The 22140-nt window shown below is 43.7% G+C and overlaps 2 protein-coding genes across 2 annotated transcripts in view; both read right to left on the bottom strand.

The window, feature by feature from the left end:
* zmat4a (zinc finger, matrin-type 4a) overlaps nt 1–22140 on the bottom strand; it is a 160171-nt gene that overhangs the window by 57826 nt on the left and 80205 nt on the right. The window contains exon 4 of the mRNA XM_084945307.1: nt 5004–5160. Within this exon, the coding sequence (XP_084801433.1) occupies nt 5004–5160 (157 nt within the window). The remainder of the gene's footprint in view (nt 1–5003; nt 5161–22140) is intronic.
* On the bottom strand, nt 14425–17787 carry LOC146375730 (uncharacterized). The gene has a single exon (XM_084945306.1). It carries the CDS (start codon nt 17785–17787, stop codon nt 14440–14442), a length of 3348 nt encoding a protein of 1115 aa, XP_084801432.1. The 3' UTR covers nt 14425–14439.

Consider the following 22140-nt stretch of genomic DNA (forward strand, 5'->3'; position numbering starts at 1 on the left):
CATGTTACAACCCATCAAGCACCACACGTTAGGTAGATTTTCTATTTGGAAAGTTAAATCTATAAAGGCTGTAGACAGCAGAGTGGATGATGATGATGATGGTGAAGATCAAGACTTCTTGAGGCCTGATTTGATTAACATATTTAGAAAGTCTTGCTTCACATATTGGCTTCTTTATGGCTGAATTCAGCATTATATCATATTACCCCAATGAAATATATATAAACAAATGTATAAGACACAAAAAGCTGACTTAACAGTTTGCCTAATAAAGAAATGAGCTTAACAAGTGGATTTTTTCAGTACCCTTGGGCGGTGAGTCAAAAAGTTCATTTCAGATACTGTTTCTTGCATTTCAGCACCATGGAGATGTGAACAGCAGTAAGGACGCGAGACAAAACACACTTCAGTGGTATTTACTGTAAACAGACAATACAATTAGATAGACTATATATGAACATGGGCAAACGCCATGTATGGACTCTGTGATCACAATCTGCATCCCAGCATCCTGAGAGGTGAAGTTCATGCCATCCTTGCTGAATTATTGCAGAACAAAAGTAAAGCACATCCTAAACACATCATATTTCCAGAAATCTGATGTTAATGTAACTTGTTATTTTTAAGTTATGCTTAAAAAGGCTTAGAACGCTGAGAAAAGTGTAATACAAATGACTTATGTGAGACAGAGTGAAAAGTTATTCTTTAGCAGTATAACTGTGAACTTGACAGGAATACTGCACTGAGAATTTACAAAAACTCTGTTTGGCATCAAGCTTTTTTTCAGTGACTGCCTCAGATCCTTAATATTTGAACCAGCTAAGCATGAGCAGCAAGAGATCAATTTAGATCCAGAGAATAAAAAAGCACAGAGACCACATGTGGAAACTAGGCTGTCAATGCACCAGAGGGAAGTGCCACTATGCAGCAGCATTTGGTGATCACTACCACAGTTTCGAGAGCTTTAATATTTCGACCTCACTTAAATCATAATCTGTCCTGCTATTTTTTCAGTTCACAAACACAATACAAAGAAAACGCAACAGAGGACCTTTGCACTACTTTCAAGTGTAAATGCTGTTCTAGAACTGCTGCGGTGAAAGAAATTATTCTATTCAGGTTTTCCAGTCAGAAGGTTAAGTCAAACATGAACTCAAAGACAAGAGGTTTCTGTGCCAATCTACGGATTCAATCCTCCCACTTTGGAAGGGGGAAAAGGCTGCAGTGCCTGAGGCAGCACTAATGCTGGATAAACTCAGGATGGTCCAACAATGTGAGGCTTCAGATAATACCACTATAAAAATGCACTGCCTTATCAGCCAGCTGAACGCATCCAACAAATTAAAAGAAATGTAGCAGTGAGAGCACAAAGTAAAACACAAAGCTCTGCAGTGCATATCAATGACCCGGTCAACTGGAGCACCAACAAACCACAGGAAACAAACAAAGCTCAGTTACCCACATCCATGCTGCTCACTGTGGACTCAGGTGTTGGGCTTTAAAATGATCTAAAATTATGTTTGCTGTATTTCCTCTGTGACCTTTGCTCATTATTTTCGCAACTGCTAATATGTACGTGATTTCAAGGTAAGTAGCTCTCAGCAAATTACAACGGCAGCAGGCTTTGATCACCCTGAGGTAAAGAGCAGCTGGTGATTAACTCTAAATAACACGCACACAGACTCATGAAATAAGGAAACATGCAAACACACCAACTCGTGACCTGCTGTTGGCACGTAATTAGACCCTGAATTATACCAGGTAAAATACATATTATACTGATTATCAGATATAAGTCTGACATCTTTCCATCAGCTGATACAAGATCAGACCGTGATCCAATCCCATGGTACATCCATTCATTCTCTTCCACTTATCCAATTCAGCGGGGGGGTTGGAGCCTATCTAAGCTGTCTTAGGGTGAGAGGCAGGGCGCACCCTGGACGGGTTGGCAGTCTGTCGCAGGGCAAACACATAGAGACAGACAACCATTCGCTTCACACATTCACACCTATGGGCAATTTAGAATCATCAATTTACCCAAACCTACTAACTGCATGTCTTTGGACTGTGGGACCTGGAGAGAACCCACGGAAAGAACATGCAAACTCCACACAGAAAGGCAGATCTGATGGTGGAATTGAAGGCAGGACCTTCTTGCTGTCAGGCAACAGTACTAACCACAGACCATCATGCGTACCTTTTGTACCCTTTTCAGGTGGTACTCAACTGTATCTTTGTTGCTCTTGCTGAGGGGCAGATCACCACAGGACAAATCCTGTGTAAAATGTCCACATAAAAAGTTCCATATTTTGTGATAATGTAATAATTTGAAATAAAGATTTAACAGATACATATTCAGAGCAATGACAGCAAGACTGGATAAGCAGTTAAAACATTGATGTATGGATGTTGAAAGCAATTTTATTAAAATATAACACAAATCAATTTTTGGAATCTAATGTGGCTCATATGTGTGTATGTATGTATGTATAGTATATGTAAGTAAATACCGCTCCTGATTTCCCCTTCTTGAGTTTTTTGGGAATGAGAATCAACACCTCCAAATGTGAGGCCATGGCTGTCAGCCGGAAAAGGGTGGAGTGCCCACTCCGGGTCAGGGACGAGTTCCTGCCCCAAGTGGAGGAGTTTAAGTACCTTGGGGTCATGTTCACAGGTGATGGGAGAAGGAAGCGGGAGATCGACAGACGGATTAGTGCAGCGGGCGCAGTGATACGGACGCTGTACCGGTCTGTTGTGGTGAAGAGAGAGCTGAGTGTAAAAGCGAAGCTCTCAATTTACCGGTCGATCTACGTCCCTACCCTCACCTATGGTCACGAGCTGTGGGTAGTGACCGAAAGAACAAGATTGCGAATACAAGCGGCGGAAATGGGCTTCCTCTGAAGGGTGGCTGGCCTCTCCCTTAGAGATAGGGTGAGAAGTTCGGCCATTTGGGAGGGGCTCAGAGTAGAGCTGCTGCTCCTCCACATCGAAAGGAGTCAGTTGAGGTGGTTCTGGCATCTGACAAGGATGCCTCCTAGGCACCTCCTCGGTGAGGTGTTCCAGGCATGTCCCACAGGGAGGAGGCCCCGGGGCAGACCCAGGACACGCTGGAGAGATTATATCTCTCGGCTGGCCTGGGAACGCCATGGTGTTCCCACGGATAAGCTGGAGGAGGTGGCTGGGGAGAGGGAGGTCTGGGCTTCTCTGCTTGGGCTGCTGCCCCCACGACCTGGCCCCGGATAAGCGGAAGAAAATAGATGGATGGATGGAGTTTTTTGCATATTAGTCATATTTAAATGCTTCAGATTATCAAACAAATTTTAAGATGAGACAAAGATAACCTGAGTAAATACAAAGTACAATGATGTTTTTAATTGATGAATTCATTTATTAAGGGAAAAAGATATTCAAACCTAATAGCTGGTCATAACATCCTTAGCATTTGATGATCTAAAATATTTAACTGTGACAAATATGCAAAAAAGTAAGAAATCAGGAATCAAGTGTTCTAAACGAAGACCATTTTCTTTAATTCTGAGTTGCTTCCATGACATAACACAGTTTCATAAGTCTTATGATTTATTTGTTATGAAGTCTCTGTAGCTAAAGTATTGTATACTTCAAAACTCAGCACAAAGGTAGGCAGAAAAACAACATAAAATTATATATATAATTACAATTATATAATTATAATTTGTTCCTCATCTCCCTGAGTATGCTACAGGTCTAGCCCAGGGGTAGGGAACTCCAGGCCTTGAGAGCCGGTGTCCCGCAGGTTATAGGCTACGTTCACACTGCAGGTCTCAATTCCGATTTTTTGATCAGATCCGATTTTTTTGTCTGCTCATTCACACTACAAATAAAATGCGACAGCAAACGCGCTCCAGTGTGAACGCTCAAAGCGGCCCGCATGCGCAAAAGAAGACGTCACACACAACGCGCTCTGTTTAGACCCAGAGCAAACAATATTGTTTGACTGATGGCCCTTAATATAAAGACTTCGGACTTTACGTTTCCCAATTTTTGCTTTAAGTTATTTTGTTATTTACATAATGTAAATAACCTAATAATTATCCTTATTGCTGTTTAAGAGAGGAGCGGTGCTTCAAAGGATAGTTGCAGATTTCTGTCAGAATCTGCAGATTATGCAGTACAAATAAAATGGTAACGTTTCTCCAACGTTGTCTTCTCAGCAGTTTCACCGGATGGCCAGGAAGCGTTCGCGATGTCTTATCGGGCGCTTCTCTGGCGCTGATAATTGGCGTCTGTCTTGTGTCGGTGACGTAAAAGACGGATTTAATGCGACATGACTGTTCAAACAGCAGTCGCTTTCTAAAACATCGGATATGTATCGGATTCAGTACCACATACGAAAATGACCCAGATCGGATTTGAAAATATCGGATTTGCGCCGTTCACACTGTCATACCATGATCGGATATGGGTCGCATAGGGTCAAAAAAATCGGATTTGATGCGCTTTCGCCTGCAGTGTGAACGTAGCCTTAGATCTCACCCTGGGTCAACACACCTGAATCAAATGATTATTTCATTACCAGGCCTCTGGAGAACTTCAAGACATGTTGAGGAGCTAATTTAGCCATTTAAATCAGCTGTGTTGGATCAAGGACACATCTAAAACCTTCAGGACACCAGCTCTCGAGGCCTGGATTTCCCTACCCCACAGTATATACTGACCATACAGCACCTCTTTTTATTTGTGACATTTTGGATCACTGATCTAAGAGTCTGTCCTATTGCATTGCTCCTAAGCTCAGATACAGTAGGGATGGAAATATAGGGAGAACAGAAAACCCGATCTGTCACATATTTAATTTTACATATCTACGAGACTGCCAACACATATCTTGTTGGTAGCCTTAAGTACTATAACTTGTCTCTCATTCCTTAATTATTTTCTTCTCAATTATAAATCCCCTTTGAACACATGTAGCTCCTCCATCATTGATACCCATGATGAATTTTTAACAGGGGATATACCTTTGGTTGTGATGGCAGGCTGCTCTCCCAGTAGTAGTTTTAGCCTCTTTGCGTGGATTTTACCCTGGTAGTGTGACTGTGCCACAACCGCTGAGGTGAAGGACATGTTACACAGTGTGCAGCATTTATTCTTGTCCACATCGCCGTCGTCACTGCCCTAGAAAAGAAAAATGCATGATTGAGAACCACATTTATTTATTTTTGAGAGCTTTAAATAGGGTTCAAACATGTAATATGCATGACAAAGGAAGAACAGCATATCATTTTAGCACTTTAACACTGAGTGGCTTTACTTTGGCTGACTCAACTTAGAAGATAATTCTAACATTTCCTGTCTGAAGGATAGGATCCTGGCAGAATGCAAATAGAGTCAACTCTATCCAATACAGGACCCAAAAAGCAGACAACTGAAGCCTGATAGATTAAGTGAAAGAAAAAAAAAAAAAGCAAGCCTGAAGAAGAAGCAGTAAACAGGTCAAAAAAAGTACAAATAACAACCAAGTCTAAGAACCATAAAGACCAGATCAAGCAACTAGTAACAGAAGATTTCAGTTCGGTTGGGGGTCTGAGAAACTAAGAGACTGGGTGTAGGGCTGGGCCATATTATACCGTTCACAGTAATACTGGTACAATGTTAGGCAACGATAAGAAAATGAAATATCGCGATAGAAGATGGGTAAAACGCGCATGCGCAGTGCCTTTGTTTTCATACGCACATGGCCAAAAAAAGCATGGCGGCAACGGAGAATGAGAAGGGAGAAAGCCGATCGTTGAGTGAAGCGAATGAACCAGAATTAGTTTGTAAAAATGGTGACACTTCAGTGATGTGGAACTGGTTTGGTGTTTGTCCGTCAGATACACAATAAAGCACAGTTTTTTGTAGAACATGCAAGCAGGCCGTCGTTATTGCCGTATTTGTGGGACTAAGGCGCTCGTAAATCTGGGAGTAATCTGGGTCCTAAACTCCGTCCGCTTCAGGTCCCAAAGTCAAACAAACACTGCAGCATCACTGAGAGTTACAATGTCTAAATTCTTTCATCTTTAATAAAACGATCAGCATTAATGCTTTACCAGGTGTAACTATGAAGTTTAACATCCAGGCACCCATGAAAACAGAATTTATTACACTTAACGGAGTTAGAAGCTAGCAGGAAGTTAGCGGAAGTTAGCTCGCTAGTTTCGCTAGTTACCTGAGCATGATATAGCATGTTCTGACTGAGAGATTTCTGAAAAAATTCAAACGTACAGCTCTGCTATCACTTCCAACATAAATGAAGACAGGAAACTAAACAGCAGTGACGTTTGTAAGGTTACTGAAGTTGGGCTAGCGGGTTTATAATGATGTGCTACGTGATCGCTAGCGACACAACTATGTTAGCATAACATTAACGGTGAATCTGGAGGAATCAACGCTAACACTTTTCCACTCGATAAAAGTTAACGTGAGGGTTCCTGATGGTTAGGGACAAATGCAATCGCATGGCAGGATGCTGTAAACGGACCAAACTTCAGTCAGGTGAACAACTGAGACAATCCATCCACAATACGAGGTTAGTCAATAATATACTGCAACAACACGGGAATAGAGCAGCTGTGATAGAATACAGCATTAATGAATCAATGGTACAGAAGTGGAAGAAGCAAGAAGTATGAGTTGAATAAAGTTTGATTTATCTGACTGCTTTGTTTCGCTTAATGTGCCTTTTAATCCCGTGCACCTTATGGTCTGAAAAATATGTATTTGACTTTTTTATTTGGCACACTGTGGTTTCATGTTGCACCTCTTTTTAACTTCAGTGGATATTATACATGGTTATGCTCAGGATATGTCAGCCCATTTCTACTGGAAATGCCTTTTGGTTAAACTTTCAGCAAGGAATTTGCATTTGCACAGTAAAATTTTTATATAGCTTTAATACACATAAAAACAGCTGCTTGTTTAAGTGAAAATACATGAATGGGTTTTTTTTTGCGCTAGTAAAGTTGTGGAGTTGTATTTTGTCTCGCGTCAGTTATATCGTCAGTTATATCGTCAGTTATATCGTTATCGCAAATTTTCAAATATATATCGTGATAAATATTTTTGGCCATATCGCCCTGCTCTAACTGGGTGAATTCAGAAATGGCTGCAAATGTCTTCAAACTTCATCAGTTTTCAGCCATTAACAGAAATGTTCAGACGCTTGGGACCTGATAGAACTGTCTTTTCTGTCAATGTATCAAACAGGCAGATTAAATGACCTGGACCTTTCAAAGTCAGTTCTGTTCAGTGTTAATTCAGACATTGGCAGGCTGAGCAAACAAAAAGCAAATTATTATTCGTAAGACAAAGGTTATACTACCATCTTACAACGAGAGAGTGAAAGCCTTTGTTGACAATGAGAGAAAATGCACATGCTCTTCAAATAAGGCCAAAAGATATAAAAAAGACAAAACAACAATAGGCAGATCAACCCGCCAGCCAGAGGAAATGATAGACATCTAATAGATCTTGCATTACGTCTCTGGATTCAAGGTCTGAACTCCACCCATCAACTTCCAGGAACAACAAGAAAAGCGTAGCCAACAGAGCACGTCAAGATAAGGCCAACTCAATGCCGTCACACTCCATCTTTACAAACTGGACCAAAAACCCATTATCGTCACAAAATGTAGAACGATCCCAGCAGTATTGTTCACCAAGGTTGTGCTACTTTTTTTTTTACAGAGAAGTGAGAAGTGAGGAAGAAGAAGAAGAAGAAGAAGAGGATAGTGTGTTGCCAGTCAGGCCAGGTCACCGAAAGGCTGATATTCATACAGGAGGAAGAGGAGAGAAGAGGGTGAACTTCATGACATCTCTCAAATGTCTGCTCCGGTGCATGGTGCACTCTACCAGACGCAATGCGTGAACAATGAGTCTGAGTGTGTGTGTGTGTCTTTTCAGTTCAACTGTCTCAGTCTGAGATGAAGCGAGATAATGAGCTCACTCACCTTCATGATAAATTTACTTCCAAGAGTTCAGTTAGGTAGAGAAGAAAAGCGTTTGGATTGCGACTGGTGGTTCAGGTTTTAGTCTGGAGCATATATGATAATATTTAAACTAAAATCTGAATTTCAGGGAATGTGAAAGGAATGTCTAATAACAGAAAATAATACAATATCAGCAACCCTCTCATTCTTCACGGTAAATTTATTGGTAAAATTAACCAGTCACCAATTTTTCAGTTTGCCACATTCAGTACAATAAGTGTCTTGTTAAAAAAATACTTCAAGTCCCATTGTTTTCTGGTGAAAGATACAGAGAGACCATTATATTCAGCCAGCCGTTGGTGTCCAAAATGCAAATAAAGAGCATGATGCTTCGCAAATGCAAGGTAGTGTAAAACTGCTGACAGCACACAGCTAACCTCGCTCATGGAGACATATTAAAGTATACAGTACGAAACTGCACACATCCATTTTTCCATTTTCTTCCATTTATTCAATTTAGCATCCCAGGAAGTGTTGGTGTCTATCCTAGATGTCACAGGGTGAGAACAGTATGAAATTATTATACATTTTCTAATTTATATCTTGAAACCATCTCACGTACAAAAACAAAATGTGTAGTCTTTCTTGGAAAGTATAAGGCCTCAATCCCTATTAATGCTATCAAACAATGAGTGCTCTGCTACCAGTTGTTAAGGATTGCTTGAGGTTGTGGTTAGCTGCTTTGAAATCCAGTGCTAAAGCTCTTAGCCTTATTAGTGGTTTATATGGGTAATCCAATGGCAAACTTTTAGGGGGTGTCCAAATTCATGGGCTGCATCCTCCTGAGGCCGCATTTGTAGACCAATTACGTCACAGCGACGCGACGAAGGCTGTCCAAATTCGTAGACTCCTCTGAATGCAGCTGACAAATGCGTCCTCCTTTTCCCCGAATTTGAAGGATGGGTCGGGTGTATCCTTCGTGGCCCACCATATCCCAGAATTCATAGCGCAGCCCAGCCAATTCCAGTTTTCAACAATGGCGGCCGCTAATAAGTTTTAATATTACTCTTATTACTCTTTCTTCGTCACAAAATAAACTTTTAACATATTTTCAGATGAGAATGTAGCTGTGTAAACTTCAAATATCTGCGCGGTTTATCAAGATATCGCATATTTGCAAAAGCACTCCGATGTTTTCGGAGACATCTGTTACCCACCGATAGCTAGCCGGGAGCTCGAGGGTCACTAGAGCCAGCGAGAACGGCAAACTCCCAGCACATCATTTTCAGATCACCAAGGTCTTTCGCTACTCAGGTTAAACGTGATATATAAGTCACTTAGACAACCTAAAAATGTTATTGTTTGGCTTTTTTCAGTGTTTTATTTCTTCATGAGTAAATCGGTTTGGCTGAGATTAAAGTTATTAGATTAGATAAAATAAAACTTTATTAAGTGTGAGATGGTTGAGAATTTACACCAGTGTCCTGTTATATTTTAGATAGCAAGGAGCAGATGGCCGAGTTTATTAAACTCCACCGAGTGTAAGATGGTGACACAAACCTGAAGGCTAGACTGTCCAATTTCACAGCCGTTTACTTCTGGCCTACCCGACCTTCTGAGGACCCGGCCCACGTAGACCGCGAAGTACGGGTCCTCAGCTTGTCCTAAAGTCGAATTTGGACACGGCTTTAGGACAAGCAAGGTAGATTTAGTCAAATTTACATTACTGCCATCTTGTGGCCACCCTCAGCTATTGTTACTGACAGCTCTACTTGTTTCCTACTCATAGGAAACTGTGGCTGTCTTCATTTTACAGGCGCGTCCAACTCCTGTTAAGAAGGACTTGAGCTGGGCAAGCTCAGAAGCCAGAAGCTTTTTTTCTGGTGGTTTGTGCATGCACATTGTGGATAATGGTCTCATCTTTCACGGGATGGGAAAGTGATGGGAGACCAGTGTGAAAGGCAAGCTACCCATTGGCTCTGCTTTCACTACTCCAAGATTAGTCATGATCTGCGCTTTGTCTGAAAAACAGCTAGCATTAGCAAGTGGAGAAGCTCTTATTCAATAGAATAGAATAGCGATGTAACAGAACCACGACAGATCCGATGACATGATGAACCACGACAGACCCAATGATATGTTCATGCTTTTCAGTATCGTTTTTGAACTCTCATGATTGCTGTTCACAATCATGTGGCTGCGGCTTTCCAGACGCCAGCCGAATACAAGCAACAACAACCATGATGACAGTCAGAGCACAGACTTTAAGCCGGTGAGGCGTGATTGCGGATGCTGCTCAGGTGCATCCACCTCCCCTGCAGCAGCACCACAGACCATGCCCCACAATAAGCCACTTTTTTGTTTTATTGCAATAGCTTGTCATCATACTGTGCAATATGAATAAATAATTAAATAAATCTAAATCTAAAGGTATCAAATATAAAACAATCTAGGTTATATACATGTAAGGATATAAGAAAAACTGTTTAGAAACATATTTAGTAAGGTAAACAGGATCTTAAGAAAATAAATATACTGCAGAGCACTATAGCTGCAGAAGACCAGTGTATATTCACCATTTCAGACACAGAATTGCACTGGCCGAGGATTGTGTTTCTGAGCTCACAGCTGTGAATAAGCTCCACAGTTGTGCACACATCTCTGCATGTCTTTCTGTAAAAGTCCCCACATGCCATTGGGCTAATACCAATATATCATTAATATGGCACATTAGTGACATAGGACAAATTTGCTGTTCTTGACACGCAAGCAGTTAATTTTTCATTCTCAATTCAGCAAATTTTTTGCATACAAAGGTCAATACAGCAGAGGGTCAAAGTTCAGACGAACACATCACAGGGATTCATGCAAAATATCACATCATGTGCAAAAGCTGTTTTGGCTCACTGACAATATCCAACCCAGTATTACGGGAAAATGCATAACAGACACACCAGTCCACAGTGTACATTTCACACGTTGCCTCTCCAAAGCATGACATGTACACACATGCAGAAGTTGCAGTAACAGCAGAGGAAGATATTTTATTTCAAGAAAATGTGAAGCATTTAAACAGACATTATTAACATTTTACATGTAAATAAAAATAATGTCTAGCTTAATCATTTCTGGCAATTACCAACTACCAACTTGGTAGTATAATTGTGTGTGCATTTCACGCTTTGGAGAGGCAGTGTGAAATGAGCATGGTGGAGCGACATGTCTGTTACACTCTTTGCTGTGATATCGGGTTGTAATATCCACTACTGAATTAAAGGACTGTATACAAATGAATCTGAATGTCTTTGGCGATGCCATAACAATGAAAAACAGATTTTGTGTTTACTGTTACTTCTGTATTTAGTTAAAGAGCTCTGCAAAACTGAAAAAAATGGCAGATGCACTTAGCTTAGAATTAACGTTAGTTATATTCAAGTAAAATAAAATCAATGCCTTACCTCATTTGATATGTTAGAGTGGTCTATTCTGCTATTGGCATACTTTTTTATTTTCTTTTAAAAAATAATTTGGATAATAGGCAACCTCATTCCCAATGCAAAGTTATAATATAAGGCATGTACACAAACTTTGTACTCATTAAGAATGTTGGATATGAGTCAGGATACAACAGATGCCATTTGTTCTGTCTTTGCTTTAGAGCCGTTAAACAGTATTTTCTTGTTACTCTCAAAGGAACCAGTAGGCTATTTCAGCAGTATTCAATTACCTTCAGCACCACTCAATCAATTTCAATCAGCCAGCTGAAGGACTCTTGTATTCACTGCATTAGCCGGTTGTATACAGAGAAATGTCTTTTCTGTCTAGATGAAGGCACGGTGCATAAATGGAATGGGCTGTAATCATTAACAGACGTAGGCAGAAAAAGTTTTTTATATTTGTCAATAACTGCACCTTTCACTTCAAGTATTCAACAGTATTTGAATACATTATTGAATTTAGTACATTTCCGTCACATTTGAAGTGGACAATGTGAGATGTTTAGTTAAATATTTAAAAATGATGCTGGGTCATTCCATGAAAAATTAGTGAGTCCATCTGACCTCGACAAACTTTCCTGATTTTATTTCTACAACTTTAGTACATTTAAGGTTGTGTAAAATTTGTTGTAAAATTTTACTGTCATACTATGATTTCTGATTTTATGGCCCCTCAATTGCACAGAGTTGGGTTGAAATCTGTCACTATTTATTGTGTGTGTTTTATTTATTTCTTCTTAATAGCAATTTTGCCCCAATTTAGCCCCTCGTGGCCTAAATTCAATAGCTAGCCACATGACATGTTCAGGGCCGAAAATGCAATCTGAAAATCTGTAGCGAAGTCAGTTTTCCTATCCAGTCAGAGTATTATAGTCTAGAGCCAAAATCTTTTTTTAATTGACTGAAATAAAGTTTCTAATATTATTTTATTATTACCTTAATATAGCACAAGGTTTAGTTTACCTGTTCTTCTAGAGCTACTTTTACTTTCTTACTCTGAGTACATTTCACAGCTGTTTTTTTTTTTCACTTTTACTTGAGCAAAGAAGTTTAATAAACTTTCCCTGCAATATTTTTTAATAGTAGTATACGTACTACTTCAGTACAGAACATCTGTACGATTGCCACCCCTGCCCGAATGCTCCAAACAAAAACAAAATATTTTATTCACAATAGAACACAGAAAACATATCCAGTGTTTACAAAAATGTAAATTTTTTACAAAAATATTAACTCATTGGATTTGATGGCAGCAGAATGCCTCAAAAAAATTGGGACAGGGCCGTGTTTACAACTGTGTAGCATCCTGTGTTCTTTTAATAGTACATAAATATTTGGGAACTAATGAGGCCAGCTGCTCAACTTTTCGGAAATGAATGTCATCCCATTCTTGTTATAAGACATCACAGGGCTGATAACCATTCACATTGGCAGTACTTTAGAACTACCAATTAAGCTAAACCAACAACTTGATTGTTTTGGGGAGGAACATGGAAACGTCACACAGAAAGGTCCAGACAGATGGTGGATTGAACCCAGGACCTTCTTGCTGGGAGCTATCAGAGCTAATCACTGTGCCACTGTGCTGCCCGAAATTCAAGCACAGTGTTTACCAGATTAGTAATCTCTGCTCATCTTTACTTCTGAGAAACTTTATAAGATGCTCTTTTTACACTGACCCACCAAGAGCCTAATTAGATGTGGGCTGCTTTCTTCATAGCACCACTTAATATCCAGCGTTTTGTTGCCCCATTCCAACTTTTGCTCTTCTGTCACCAAATTCAAAATTATATCTTTTTTTCATAATTTGACTTGTTTTCTGTTTTTTTTTCTGTTGGACATCGCCTCCAAGTCTAATAGTCAACAATCTTTCATTGACATTTACAACTGCTCTTTCATAAAATTCGGACTTGGACTCACATGTTTGCAAATTGTAAGCATTGTAAAGTCACTGCTCTGGTCTACTTCACAAAGTGAAACAGCCAAGCCACTGACCAACCGAAATCCCACAAAGTAGACACTGAGCATAAATTAAGATATATAATGTTCTTTCATGCTGGGGCTATGAAAATGCACAGCTTCAAAGCAACACTGTCTGAGTTACTCACCAAGCATGACATACGACTCATAATTATACTCCAGTGTTCCAAAATGTTTGATCAGTTTGGAAGCATTTGCATACAATCTGTTGAGTCTGCAACATTACATTAACGTACATGTGATATTTTGAATTTGACATTCTTTATCAGAAAAAAAAAACATCCACTGGTTTCCACACTATTAGATACCCAGAAATATTAGTTGAAGGTCATAACTTTTCAACAACACCCACCACCCACATTAACATTAAGCTGTGCCAACATGACTGTACAAATTGATTCACACAACACTCACATTGATAAGGCTAGTAATGAAGCTAATTAATTGCTTAATGATGAAAATAGATATGCAACAGCAGCTTCTGCACAGACTGTTAAAATCACCTCATGCCCTCATTTTAAAAGAGTTGAGTTCCACATCATCGTGCCCTGTTTTTTTTGTTGTTGTTTTTTTATGATGAAAGAGAGGTGTGTGGCTCAGACACAAAAACTTAAGGTTATGTATATAACCCCGGTTCTCTGAGTAGCATGAGTGAGTGTCTCACTATGGGAACGCCTCCTGCGTGACCTCATCAGAAGCTCAAATACCATTACGCCAGCCCTTACAGGCTGGCTAGGTGACGCCCATGTCAGGAGGGGCCAGTGCCTCCCTATATAATAGGCTGACATAGCGTCAGACGTCATTCAAAACAAGCCCACCTCTTCCTCGCTTCCATAGCAAGGAGGGCGGTCTGGTGAGACACTCACTCATGCTACTCAGAGAACCGGGGTTATATACATAACCTTAAGTTCTCTTTCATAGCATTCGTTTCGTGTCTCACTATGGGAGAAATACTGACTCCCGGATTGCCAGACATGCCTGTTAAGAAGACAACTGTCCCCAACAGCACTTCACAGAGGAGAGGCCCCCACCCGGGAAGAACCTGCACTGAGGACTGAATGTGCTAGGTTAGGTGCTGTCACATCTAACCTGTAAAACCTAGCAAATGTATGAGGTGAGGTCCAGCATGCAGCTGCACACACCTCCTGAATAGAAACTCCCCTAAAGAGAGCCCATGAGGTTGCCAGACCTCTAGTGGAATGCGCACGTAAGCCAGCAGGGGGCTGAAGGCCCCTGCTAGTATAGGCCAGGGCAATTGCTCCCACTATCCAATGGGAGAGGCGCTGTTTAGACACAGGCTTTCCCATATGTGGCTTAGCCCAGGACACGAACAGCTGGTCACTTTGTCTGACACTCTGGGTTCGGTCCATGTAAATGCGTAGAGCACGGACTGGACACAAGGTATGCAGCCGCTGTTGCTCCTCTGAGGAGAAAGGCGGTGGGCAAAAGGCCGGCAGTTCTATAGGGGAACATGTGCCGACAACCTTCGGGACAAAGGCAGGGTTGAGCCGCATACTGACCCTCGTATTATCCGAGGAGAACCGAATGCATGACTGATGCACTGAGAGAGCGTGGATCTCTCCCACACGTTTAGCAGAAGCTAAAGCAATTAATAGAGCCGTCTTCAAGGACAGAAATTTTAACTCAACCTGTTCCAGGGGTTCAAACGGGCAACAGGAGAGGGCAGCCAATACTGTGGGAAGGTCCCACGACGGAGCCAACGGCCTAGACGTAGGCAATTTACGCCGTGCACCCTTCATGAAACGGCATATTAAGGGATGCTGGCCAACAGTCTTTCCCTCAAAACCAATATGGCAGGCTGAAATTGCTGCCAAATACACCTTGATGGTGGAGAAGGCTTTACCCTTATCAATCAGGGCCTGAAGAAATGACAGAATCACAGCCACAGAGCACAGAAAAGGGATGGCCTGTGATTCTGCGCACCAGCTTTCAAACACACGCCACTTGTGCTCATATAGCGTCCTAGTAGACGATGCTCTAGAACACTGAATAGTGTCGATAACACTATGAGGGAGCCCCACCGTGTTCAGGTTAAACCATTCACGGGCCAAGCCCATAGAGCTAGCCTCTCTGGGTGGGGGTGGAATATTTCCCCCTGTGCCTGAGACAGGAGGTCTCTGCGTAGTGGTAACGGCCAAGGTGGGCCGCACAGCTGCTGAAAAATCTCCGCCAGCCAGTGCTTCCCTGGCCAGTGCGGGGCTATCAGGATCATATAGTGACTTCCCTCCCTCACTCTGGCCAGAGTTGGAGAAATGAGGGCCACTGGGGGAAAAGCATAGAGGAGGGTTCTCGGCCACTCGTGAGCTAGAGCATCCACCCCGAGTGGAGCTCTCTGATCGCGCAGTGAGTAAAACAGGGGACACTGAGCATTCTCCCTGGATGCATAAACGTCCACGGTCGCCTGACCGAATCGCAGCCAGATCTGCTTCACCACCTCTGGGTGAAGCTTCCAGTCCCCATACAGCGGGTTGCCCCTGGAGAGAAGATCTGCTCCAAAGTTCAAGATCCCCGGCACGTGAGTCGCTCTCAGTGAGAGCAGGTGGACACTGCTCCAGATTATCAGTCTGTGTGCCAGTGTGTGTAACTTGGGGGACCCCAGACCCCCCTGTCTGTTGATGTAGGCCACAACGGTGGAATTGTCCGACCTCACTAAAACATGATGACCTCTCAGCCAAGGGAGAAAGTGTTTTAGCGACAGGTGAACCGCCAGCAGTTCCAGACAGTTTATGTGGGTGGAGCGCATGTGAGGGCCCCATTCCCCATTCACTGTTCTGCCCTCGTGGGTGGCCCCCCAGCCCGAAAGAGAGGCATCTGTGGAAATCACTTTCCTGGCTGAAACTGCCCCCAAGGCAACACCCTGAGACAAGAAACCTGGCCTCTTCCACTCGCGGAGAGCGAGTGAACAGTCTGCAGAGACTCTCACGCGACGGTGGCCGTCTCGGTGAGGGTCCAGTCCCCGCGAGCCCACCCAGCGCTGAAAGCCTCTCATGTGCAGGCGTCCCAGTGTTATCGCCACTAGAGAAGAGGCCATCAGACCGAGCAGCCTCTGGCACTGTTTGAGGGTCACTGTGTTGCCTCTGCGAAACAGTGCTAGGGATGACTGTATGGCCGCTGTTCTCTCCGGGGACAGAAAAGCCCTCACCCGGAAGGAGTCTAGGCTGAGCCCTATGAAAGTAATGCATTGAGTTGGCGTCAATGTGCTCTTTTCCACGTTTATCTGGAAACCCAAACTCTCCAGATGGTGTATGAGAGCATTTGTGTGACAAGTCGCTCCCTGGCGGGTTGGGGCTGCCACCAGCCAATCGTCGATGTATGTGGCCACCCGAATGCCCTTTTTCCTGAGCGGGGCCACTGCTGCCTCGGTGCATTTCACAAACACCCTTGGGCTCAGTGAGAGACCAAAAGGCAGGACTACAAACTCGTATGCTATCCCCTGGAAAGCAAATCTCAGATACTTTCGGTGTGGGGGATATATGGGGATGTGGAAATAAGCATCCCTCAGGTCGATTGATGTGAACCAGTCGCCCGCTCGTACAAACCGTAGCAGCGAGGCGTGCGTCAACATCCTGAACTTGTATGTCCTTAAATGCCGGTTCAGGGCACGGAGATCCAGAATGGCTCTCATACCCCTCCCCCCTTTCTTTGGCACAAGGAAATACCTTGAATAAAATCCGCTGTGCATTTCCTCGGGAGGGACAACTCTTATAGCTCCTTTGTCTCTCAAGGTGGAAATTTCCTCCAGGAGAAAACTGGCAGACTCGCCCAGAGCACGAGAGTAAACGATCTCTTTGAAATGTGGTGGAGCGACACTGAATTGCAGCCTGTAGCCCTTTTCCAATGTCCTCAGCACCCATGCTGACTGAGTGCAGGTGGCCCAGCTCTTCATGTGGAGAGACAGAGCGCTCACTGGCCACTCCACCGAATATGGCGTTTTGGCGCCCCCTTGTGGTCGCAGCGCGAAACATACGTGTCCCGTCACCTCTGTCACAGGTGAGCGAGGTGACGGGCTCATCTGCATCATCACAGCCGTGGAAACGCGAGTCTCCACGGGCTGCGTTATGGCAGACGGTGCTCTGTTTTTCAGCATGTTTGATTTTTTCATGTGTTTTGCAACACTCGACAGCGCCCTCGGCAAACTGCCTGGATGCGCGTGTCGGGGCTTTTTTAATACAGAATGCATGAGAGAAGTGCTTGTGAAACAACACTGCGAACTTTGGCTCTCTTTCCCTCCGGTGGGTCCGGTGACAGGAACGCCGGCCCGAGTTATGCACTCTGTGTGGAACATGTCCCGTTGAACTTGCTCTGGAACGGAGCTGGGAGGCGGCAGGGTGGCCCATGAAGGGGGGAAACTGGGTTCGCTCCCGCCTAGAGGAGAGGCTGTCAGGCCGGCCGCTTCTTCCTCCTCACGATCGCGGCAGCGGGGGGAGGAGGAGGGGCCGCTTGAGGTCTGGCCTGGGGAGACTGCTTCCGAGTCCATGGATTCTTAGGGGCCCCGGCAGCCTGGGGGGCTGCCTGCGTCTTAGGCACTTTGGGAATCCTGAAAGCGGGGACCGGGCGAGACGCTGCCTGCGCGAATGACTGGCGCGGTGCTGCTGGGGTGGCGTGCTGGGCCCTCCTCGGCAGGCAGAGTTTCAGAGCCTCATCATCTCTCCTTTTCTCCTCACATCTCTTCTGCATGGATGTAACAGCCGCACCGAAGAGACCGTGAGGGACGACAGGGGTGTCGAGGAGTTCCTCTTTCTCCTTGGTCGTCAGGTTGGTGAGCCCGAGCCAGCGTGCTCGCTCCTGAAGAACCATGAGGCCCATGGCTCTCCCAGTAGCCTGTATGGCTACCTTGTGGAGGCGGAGGACGTGGTCAGTTATAACGCAGATTTCTTCCCACACTGTGGTATCTGGTTTAGCTGTCATGTCCTCTTCTAGCTCAGCCTGGTAAGCCATTAGCATAGAAGAGGCGTTGTGGGCTCTTACTGACAGAGCCGCTGCCTTGTAGCACTTATCTGTAAGGCTAGACTGGAAGCGGTCTGTTTTGGAGGGGAGAGATGGAGCCGATGAGGACAGAGACGTCTTCGGGTGAAGATGGCTCGCCACCAACGGCTCCACTTGTGGCATCTGGCGGAGGCCGATAGACTCCATCCCCTCACAATCCAGCAGGGAGCTCCCCACGATGGGGTGTTTCTCGCTGTAAGGTTTTGCTTTCCACGTCACCGCTATCTCATCGAGTAGCTCAGGGAAAACAGGCAACACATGCTTCCCCGTCTTTTTCGCCTTCGGCAATTTCTTACCGTCAAAACGAGACTTTACAACCTCTGTTTGTATGGCGGGCCACGGGATGTTGAGCCTAGCGGCTGCTCGCTTGCACATGTCCTGCATGTCGAGATCCAGGGGAGACGGCGGTGTCGGTTTTTCAACCTCGCCGGTAGCCGAGGGCTTTGCAGCCCAGCTGATGCTAGCCAAGGAGGTGGAATCTTCCTCCTCGCCGTCGTCAGACAGCAGGAGCTCCGAGTCAGCCGACTCATCTCCGTCCTCGTTGGCATCTCCTTCCCAGGTGACTCCAGCATCGGGGAAAAACACACGATCTCCGTGTGCCTCCAGCGACGGGAAAGCGGTCGCGATGGGCTGAGGGTCTGCCTCTGCCCAGCTCGGCCCTGGCGTTGCAGCCAAATCATCGGGCATCTCAGTTTCTCCTTGCGCTGCAGCAGCCTCACACAGCAAAGGGTCGCCACCCGACAGGTTAGCCTGGCGAGCTAGCCTGCGGCGGAGTAGTTTGCATGGGAAAGCCGCGCAGTGGATACAATCTTGTGCGGGTGTCAAGGCAGCCTGAGCGTGAGATAAACCCAGGCATGCCGCACACACGGGGTGTGTATCCCAGGCAGAAATCTTCTTGCCGCAAGGACAGAGTTTTGCAACTTCGTTGGCCGTCGTAGCCATGGTTAGCTAGAGGGTTGCGCACGTTAGCGAGACTGACACTGAGTGCGGAGAATATTGCTATTCCTCGCTAACGTGGGGTGAAAAGTGTTGCTACTTTTCTACAGGTATTGCTACCTAATGTGTAAAACCGCTAGCGTCGAAGGGTATTGCTACCTGATGGTGAAGCTAGGGGTAGCTTTATTAGCAAAGTGTTGCTACTTCGCTTTCGGAAAGTATTGCTACTTCCCTGGGTGAAAGTATCGCTACTTGGCACCCGCACTAGCTACAGAACAGTATTGCTACTGCTCGTATGCTAGTGGACAACTGAAAAGCTGGGAACAAAGCGCCCGGCGACCGAGTTGTTCACTCGAATCTGTGGACAGTTTAGCTTTAGCACCCAATAGAACAGTTGTCTACAGGCTTCCGTGAGAAGCGAGAAGAGGTTTTTGAATGACGTCTGACGCTATGTCAGCCTATTATATAGGGAGGCACTGGCCCCTCCTGACATGGGCGTCACCTAGCCAGCCTGTAAGGGCTGGCGTAATGGTATTTGAGCTTCTGATGAGGTCACGCAGGAGGCGTTCCCATAGTGAGACACGAAACGAATGCTATGAAAGAGAACTTCGCCTGAGAGGAAACTAATGTCATTGAGTGGGAGGTTCTGAATTGCAGTAGACAAACATACAGCGATCTAAATAAGCTGAGGGCAGAACGTTAAAACAGCTCAGGAGAAGAAGGTGCCACCGGTTAATTTGGGTTTGTGATTGTGCCAAATTTGAAATGGCTGATGCATTAAACACAAACGGATGTGCTGAATAGGGTAGGAAGAATAACAAGAAAGCATTATACCTTATACCTAAACAGATCTTTGATGTTAAAGATGTAAGTTTGTCTTCTACTGGGTATAGGCACTTAAGAAATATGATACGCTGATTATGCAAAAAAGGAAAGATAATGGTGTAAAAAGTACTGAAAAAAAGTTTTTTTATGACCCTCAAATCAGGAAAAGCAGAATCCAGTGCATCTGTCAAGTTAAGCCAATCTCATGCACAATCCCATTTATGCTGAGCCACCTAAAGACATTTCACCCCCATACTCTTATCCAACAATTACACAACATTGTTTTAAATAGAGGTTACAGAAAGGGCAACTATCGAAGACTTGTGACCCTTGGAGTCTTATGGTTAAAGACTTTATCGATTCCAGACTGCATGACTGAAAGCTGTACTAATCTATGCTTGTACACATTCACAAGTGATCAAGCAAAGATATCTAAGTGGAAGTGAGTACAGAGTGTAAAAATATAATTGAAAGCACATTTTGAATTTAATAAATCATGCTCTTTGTTTTGTTTTTTTAACTCTCTTAAATGCTTTGATCGAACACCCCACCTTCTTAACAGTGGGGATGGTCTTTTAATGTATCTGACAAATTGCAAATAAAGCCACTGAGTAAACACCTGAATCTGTATTTCCCTTTAACTCTAGATAGAGTTTTAGCTTCCTATATCTTCTAATTTTGGTTTTAGAGCTCAATAATCCCACTGCCATCGATACTATTCTCTGTACACTGCTATTTTTAGAGGAAAACCTACTGTATGCCACTTACACACTACCTCACTAACAGTGGCTCACTGAGTCATGAGATTGTTTTACTCTCTAAATTTACAGGGCGATAGAGGAAAGTCCAGTCAAAATAAGCCTGGCTGAAAGAAAGCAATTGCAGCTTTTTAGAGAACTGTTCGGCCAAATCATATCCTATGAAACACTGCACCTGGTGGAGAATAAACACTGCCACAAATAGTTTGTGGCCTCGGCATACTCAAAGTGCCACTTTGTCTTTATAAGGACAAGTTGTGATGTCATAATGTTGCTGCACAAAGCATAGCGTACAGCCAGTTGTGGGGAGGTGTAGAATCATTTGGAAAAGGAATGTTGTATCTACTGCAGGTGCATACAATGTTGAATAATATTGTCATTATTGTCACAGCCACAAATGATGTCACAACTGCATCAGAAATTGATGTGCATGGTCGAACAGACTAAGAAAAGACTTACCAACAGTGAATTGTGTTGCTTTTTAGGCACGATACATAAGTGAACAAAGTAGAAACTTTGTATAGAAGTTTTACATTTTAAAATTAATCTGTAAATACATACAATTTTTGAAAGGGATTTCTAAAACATTTGCAAGTAGAAACATCTGAAACATCAGAAATTATGTTAAAAAAGTCTAAACTGGGCTGCATTTCTGATTTGACATGTAGTCATTGGGACAATTAGATTTCTAAGGTATTGTTACTGTAGGTAAACCTCTACAATATGAGACAGTACCACAGCAACCATTCCCTGTCTGCAAGCATTTAGAGAGAGTGGGGAGGACGAACTCCCTACTGCCAGCAGCTGGGGGTGAGGAGAAAGAGAAGAGAGAGAAAATGAGCACAGAGACACAAAAAATAAATAAACAGGAAAAAAACAGATTTCAGGAGAGAGCAGACAGAAGTTACTGGCATGCTGTAATGGCACATAAAAACATCAAGAGAGAAATAAGAGAGTGGAGAAGAAATTCTCAATACATCATCAGAGTTCTTACTGTCGCTGTGTGTCCGCAGACACTGGCTGTTTGTTCTGCATAAGTCACTGCTCTCATTTGTGTGTCTGTATGTGTAAAAACCACAACCAGTACAGTCTACATGCTCACAATATTTGACTTTTTTCAATGAATGAGTCAATGCGACTGCTTTTGATGTTCCTCTTGTAATGGTCTGTTATTCATAAGGTCAT

Source organism: Perissodus microlepis, chromosome 12, assembly GCF_051167445.1.
Source record: "Perissodus microlepis isolate ML-2025 ecotype Zambia chromosome 12, ASM5116744v1, whole genome shotgun sequence".
Lineage (NCBI taxonomy): Eukaryota > Metazoa > Chordata > Actinopteri > Cichliformes > Cichlidae > Perissodus > Perissodus microlepis.